The sequence below is a fragment of the Pezoporus wallicus genome, unplaced genomic scaffold (assembly GCF_028554395.1).
Source record: "Pezoporus wallicus isolate ANWC-B61680 ecotype Strahan unplaced genomic scaffold, APGP_CSIRO_Pwel_v1 scaffold_2696, whole genome shotgun sequence".
NCBI classification, from domain to species: domain Eukaryota; kingdom Metazoa; phylum Chordata; class Aves; order Psittaciformes; family Psittacidae; genus Pezoporus; species Pezoporus wallicus.
Genome location: NW_026637439.1, coordinates 2,947,037 through 2,953,482, shown reverse-complemented (window position 1 = coordinate 2,953,482; position 6,446 = coordinate 2,947,037). Strand labels below are relative to the sequence as shown.

Sequence of the window (6,446 nt, the reverse complement as noted above, 5' to 3'; positions counted from 1 at the left end):
TGCATCATGGGACAGGCGTGTGCGGGTTCGGTGGTGTTCGCAGCGCCGGAGCACTGAAGGCAGGCTCATCTCGGCTCTCTCGGCCGAGCGTTTTTGTTTTCCGCTACCGGCAGCTTTTTGGCCCGTCGGCGTGAAGGCTGGCACCATGGACGTTAACCAGCCCAAGCAGGAGCATTTGCTGGCTCTGAAAGGTACTGCAGCGCGGCCCACCGAAGCCCACCAGCGCAGCCTTGCCTTAGCTCCACTCCCTGCTCTGGGGCTGGCTCTAAAGAGCGAGGCGAGGCGAGGCGGCCGGGCTCTGCTCGGGGGGGCAGCCGGGAGGCGTGGGCTGTGGTCATAAAACAAGCCGTCCGCGTCGGAGGGGGGGCCCGATTCTTCTCCTCCTAGAAGGCCAAGGAGGGAGCGGGCCGGCAGGAGGGCACAGGGCGGGAAGTGGCCGAGGGTAAAAAAGAGGCAGAGGAGGTGCGGTGGCAAGCTATTGTGTGTGTGCACCTTGCGTGGCGGGGTCATCGAGGTCGTGCGATGTATTTGCATTTTACACAGTTTTCAGCAGTTACAGGGGGGAAGAAAAAAAACAAAACAACAACAACAAAAAAAAAAACAACAAACAAAAGTCATAGAATGGTTAAGGTTGGAAAGGACCTTAAGATCATCCAGTTCTAGCCCCCCTGCCGTGGGCAGGCCCATCTTCCACAGGACCAGGTCGCTCCAGGCCCTGTCCAGCCTGGCCTCGGACATTGCTAGGGATGGGGCAGCCACAGCTCCTCTGGGCAACCTGTGCCAGCACCTCAGAACCCTCACAGTAAAATACTGTTCTAATTTCCAGTTCCCTGCTGTCACTTTTGCTTGTTTGGTGTAATCCTCTCACCCCCTTAATGGTTTTGCCCCTTTAATCTTATGCTTAATGCACTGCTACTGGGCTTGCATCCTTGATTCAGGAATCACAAATAGCAGAAATAAGAATATGTCTCTCACGTACTTTGCAGAATTAATACAGAAATCAAGAGAGCCCTGTAAACAAATTGTTAATTTCTGCTGGCATTTTGGGTGCCAGTAAGTCAGCAATAGAAATTCTGAGGAGTCTGAATCTACTTTAACTTTAATTCAATCATCAGACATAATATTTACTTTCTTTTTTTCTAAGTATTCTTATTTATAAATAGATGCTGCTTGTTAAGTAGGAGTAATAAATAGTTGGTTAAAATCTCAGTTCTGTGAGCATCCTAAATCAGTGTGGCTGCTTGGATGAAGTAATGCAGCTGTGTACGTTATTTCAGAGCTCATGCCCATTTACGAGTTTTGCAGTACTCCTGGAGAGAGGCTTTTAATGGTGTCTGCATGTCACTGTAAGATAACAACCATAGAATCATAGAATAGTTAGGGTTGGAAAGGACCTTAAGATGATCTAGTTCCACCCCCCCCCCGCCATGGGCAGGGACACCTCCCACTAAACCATCTCAGCCAAGGCTTGGTCCAACCTGGCCTTGAACATTGCCAGAGATGGAGCATTCACAACTTACCTGAGCAGCCCATTCCAGTGCCTCCCCACCCTTACATTAAAGAACTTCTTCCTTATATCCAGTCTAAACTTCCCCTGTTTAAGTTTTAACCCGCTACCCCTTGTCCTGTCGCTACAGTCCCTAGTGAAGAGTCCACTCCCACATCCTTATAGACCCCCTTCAGATACTGCAAGGCTGCTATGAGGTCTCCATGCAGCCTTCTCCAAGCTGAACAGCCCCAGCTTTCTCAGCCTGTCTTCATACAGGAGGTGCTCCAGTCCCCCGATCATCGTCGTGGCCCTCCTCTGGACTTGTTCCAACAGTTCCATGTCCTTTTTATGTTGAAGACACCAGAACTATACACAATACTCCAAGTGAGGTCTCACGAGAGCAGAGTAGAGGGGCAGGATCACCTCCTAATTCAGAGATTAACAAGGCCTTTTTTGAGTATATGTACACACACACACAGTGAAGCCAAAAACCTGAGAATGTCATCAGCTGATATTACAAACACATTTCAATAGTAATTAATTCAAAGCAAAGAGTTTTATGACAGATAATTTTGCCTTTGTAAGAAACCAGTGTAATCCTTTGGCTCGTATGAAAATTGGTGCAGGTTTAAGACTGATTTTGCAAAAGAGGTGAGAAAGGTATCAAAATGATTGCAAACATGTTGGGTGGGACAAGGATGGGAGAGCAAGAGAGTGCATGTTAAGTTCTACCGTAGCATTTGTAGGTCCATGTCCTGTCCCCACACCCCTGGAACTTAATATAATCTTTGTATGAAAGAAAGCAATGATGTATGAAAGTATAAAATCTTTAAGGGCTTATTATTATTCAAAAAGTCTAATAGATTTAGGAAGTATCAGGTCCTTAAGTTAAGGACTAAAAATATGATTGCATGCATTGCTCGGAAGCCCTGAGACTGTCGTGGTTTAAACCCAGTCAGGTAACTTGTTCACTCACTCCCCCCCTTCTTGCCCTCCCCCTACTCCTGGAGGGACAGAGAGGAGAATCAAAAAGAATGCAACTCCCACAGGTTGAGATAAGAACAGTTTAGTAACTAAGGTATAACACAAATCACTACTGCTACCACCAATAATAATAATGATAAAGGAAATAACAAGGGAAGAGAATACAACACCTCACCACCAGCTGACTGATAACTTGCCCCCCCCAGCCCGACCAAGCTCTGACTGATACCTCCTCCAACCCTGCAGTCTCCCAGCCCTTCTGGGTAACTCTCAGTTACATCCTGGGCATGACGTGCTGTGGTATGGAGTACATGGAATACCTCTTTGGTCAGTTTGGGTCAGGTGCCCTGTCTCTGCTTCCTCCCGGCTTCCCCTCCTCCCTGGCAGAGCATGAGGCTCACAAAGTCCTTGGCCAAACCAAAACATCGCTATCAGTTCTGTTCCCGAGCCGAAAGTCAAAACACAGCACTGCACCAGCTACCAAGAAGGAGAAAAATGACTGCTACTGCTGAACCCAGGACAGAGACTTACAACTAAATGTGTAGTTCTGATATGAAATGGAAGCAAGCAACTTTCATTTGCCTAAAGAACTTCCCTTTTAACTGGTTACTGTGAAAACTGATATATCAATCAGTACTATTTCAGGAAGGGTTTTTGTAGCACATTCTAGTTGCTTTACATGCCCTGTCTTAAATGTTGAAGTGTAGGAGGAAAGCACTTAGAAAAAAAAAAAAAGTTAGGTAAATTTAAGAAAATAGGCACCAGTAATTGTGTGTCTTTTAATATACATCACAGTAATACAGGAAGGGTAATGACAGGTGGATAGCAAGAATGAGATATTGACAGTAAAAGAATACTCTTGGGAAGATCAGTATTGAGTAAAATGTGTGCATACAGGTAATGTTCAGCATACCAAAGTTATATGGTAATGGTGGTGTACAGTTGCTAATGTTCAGCCTAGATAAAGTAGAATATTCTGATACATATCTTGCTTATTTTTACAACATAACTTTTGTTTTTTTGGTGTTGTGATTTTTTGGTTTGGGTTGTGTTTTTTTTGTTTGGTTGTTTGGTTGGTTTGGGTTTGTTTTTTTTTTTTGTAAAATATCCTAGCAGTATTTTTCTTAATATGGTAGTATCTTATTTTTTTATAATACTTCTGCTTTAGGTCCTGTTTTCCACTGATCTTTGCAGCACGAGGCAAGCGAGTGCTTATAAATAAGATGTTTCAGTCTAGATTTGAGAATCCTAATCAAGAAACCATTCCCTTTCTTAAGAGTAACTGGATTCCTTCTGTACAAGCATGGAAGTGGTCTTGCATTATCGACCATATCAGAGAGATCTAGTAAAACTGCAGAACTTTGCAGAAGCAGCAGTGGAGGAGTTTCCCATTCGTCGGTTACCAAGATTTACACCCTGGTTTCCAAATGATTTATACAGACTTCCCCTCAAACCAAAAAAGCAGCCACCTCTTATTTCTTGTGAGGAAGCAGAAGAATTGAAACAGCTTTCTACACCTTCAGAATATGTTACAGGAGCTCCCGATTGTGACTGCACAAAGTACCTCCTTGAGTTTCAGTCTGACGTGAAACACAGGCAGACTTTAATCCAAGCACAAACTGTTCACAGACTAATTAACTTGGAGAATCAAGGAGACCCACCACGTAACGGAATACAAAAATTGAAAAGGTCTTGGAGTGTCTCTCTCCCTAGCCCTAAGCTTAAAGAAAAGATCCTTCCTTTGTCTCAAGAACTGCAAAATAATTTAGAAAGACTAAAACTGCATGCATTTTACAGAGCAAAGTGGGTAATTGAAGAGTCTATTTGTAATAGTCAGAATTTGGAGGACATCTGGGTAAAGCTGAACAGGCTTATCAAGCACAATGAATTGCCATCTTGCAACGCTACTATCCAAAGATCTGTGGGACAGATATGGATTTTCTGTGATATATTATACTGTGAATATGTTAGAAATATTCTTAGGGAAAAGCTAAGCCTTACTGATAAGATGAATTTACTTGTACATAAATTTGGAATTATATTTAGTTTGTAAGGTGGAGATAAAATTGCAATCTGAAGTGCTGGAGTTTTTTAAGCAGCTTAGGTTATACAAGCTTTAGAACAGCTGATGAATTAATGAACAGAAATCTGCTTAATATTACTTTGCTACAGTTGTTTTAGCTGCAATAATTATTTATTAAGATGAGTAAGTTTCTGCTTGGCTTAGTACTGCATTTTATAGGTTTTTCTCTACGTTGGTGGTCTAAAGGACAAAAAATAAAATAAAAATTCCAGACTATTATGGCAAGCTGTGTCAGATAATTTCAGTCAAGCAAAGTACATCCTCACTGTGCTTCTTGGAAGTTAGGAGAGGGAAGAATAATTTTAAGTGTGTTGCTATAATCATTATAAGGATCTGTAATTATTTTTGACATGGAGACTTTCAAGATCTGATTATTTCCTGAAAGTAGTGTATGTGGGTTCTTCAATGAAAGCATAGTCTTCACCTGAAATCAGACTTACTTCTATTCATGTATAAGCTGCCTTAGTAACAACTTAGCACTTGCTAGAACGACTTCCGTAGTAAGATTCTGCCCCTCCCTTTCCCTGGATGTTTCTGGTCTTTTGTCTGTAATTATATTGGGGAACAAGAAAGCACTGACTTCCAGCTACAGGTCAGGAAATTAAGAAATGGGACACTTCCATCTGTGAAAATCCGTTTATTGTCTTTGTGGAAGATAAAGGCCTCTGAGGCTTTAAATGCATTTTATGTTAATGAAAGGCGGAATTCAGCATGACTTTTTTTTCACCTGAAAGAATAAATTTATTCTTTGAAATATTTTATGAAATAAATTTATTTCAAGGCAACACTGTCCCTGCCCAGTTGCGGGGTCAGTAAAGCAGTTAAACTGTGACCAGTGTAACTGCCATAGTATGTATTTCCATTAGGCACCCCTACTAATTCCAGATAATTTTGCTATAGCTGGAGGTCAAGGTCTGTGGCATCTGGAAAAGGAGGAAAATAAATGAATGGTATTTGTAGATTGTTATCATTAACACTCATGGAATAAAAGTGTATGTAAACATTTCATCCCTCTATGTAAAAACTAAATAAAATCCCCCTGGACTTTTACTTACCTTTTTCTTTTGATGACATTGTTATGTCAGAATAATTACATTATTATAGGCATTACATATCTTCATGTAGTTTAAAATTAAGGATGTTGCTCAGTGTGGATCATTGACATGTATTTGTAAACTTTGACTGAACAGTAAGAAAGTCTTATATTGACATTTGGGTGTTTGTGACATTTGGTATTACCACTTAGCCAAATTGTTGTAAAGTGCTGTCTAGAGTAACTTCACGTCATGATTAGTTTTGAAGCTTGTGTAGCCAAGTCATTTCACTGAAATTATTCTTCTGATCTTAACAGTAATAGTAACAAAGTTTCTTTGTGCATCAGCATATTGAAAGATACAATGGAGTAGAATGCAGCGTGATTCAAGTTTTATTTAATGTTGTATTTTCTGCCCAGGATAGTAGAAGAACAGATATGAGAGGTTGTCCTGCAAAGAATATTTTCTAATATTAATTTAGTAGTCCTATTAAGTATGATCATTTACATATCTTAATTTGTGCTTTGACTTCATTCCATAATATATTTATTTATCGTCTTAAATGTGACTAAACTTTATCTCTTACTGTTCCTTTAGAAACAGGCAGCAAATACTAGTTTATATGGGCTACTATAAATTTGAATAAAATTAGGTAACTCCCAATAATACAATCTCAGTACACTTATTCAATTATACTGACAAGAGCTAAACAAGCATCTTAGTAAACAGAAGGACAGGTTGGTGTGACTGTTCAGTGGTAGCTGTCAGCTTTCTGCTGCTTTGGGTTGGCTTGTATGTGAATAAAAATTATAGAATTATAGAATCAGCTACGTTGGAAAAGACCTTTAAGATCATT

General features: G+C 40.8%; 2 protein-coding genes across 7 annotated transcripts in view; both read left to right on the top strand.

The window, feature by feature from the left end:
- Positions 1-53: 53 nt before the first annotated feature.
- On the top strand, positions 54-5,339 carry SHLD3 (shieldin complex subunit 3). 2 transcript variants are annotated; one of them, XM_057405501.1, is made up of 2 exons: positions 54-191; positions 3,642-5,339. In XM_057405501.1, the coding sequence occupies exon 2, from the start codon at positions 3,777-3,779 to the stop codon at positions 4,524-4,526; it is 750 nt and encodes a 249-aa protein (XP_057261484.1). In that variant the 5' UTR covers positions 54-191; positions 3,642-3,776; the 3' UTR covers positions 4,527-5,339. The 2 variants fall into 2 exon arrangements, with proteins under 2 accessions (XP_057261484.1, XP_057261485.1); XM_057405502.1 differs by having other exon boundaries at positions 73-191; positions 3,751-5,339.
- TRAPPC13 (trafficking protein particle complex subunit 13) overlaps positions 57-6,446 on the top strand; it is a 28,749-nt gene continuing 22,359 nt past the window's right edge. For 4 of the 5 annotated variants that reach the window (XM_057405498.1, XM_057405497.1, XM_057405495.1 and 1 more), the window contains exon 1: positions 57-191. In XM_057405498.1, the coding sequence (XP_057261481.1) occupies positions 146-191 (46 nt within the window). In that variant the 5' untranslated portion in view covers positions 57-145. Of the gene's footprint in view, positions 192-4,021; positions 4,163-6,446 lie in introns of those variants that run through there. The other variant, XM_057405499.1, reaches the window with a different exon arrangement.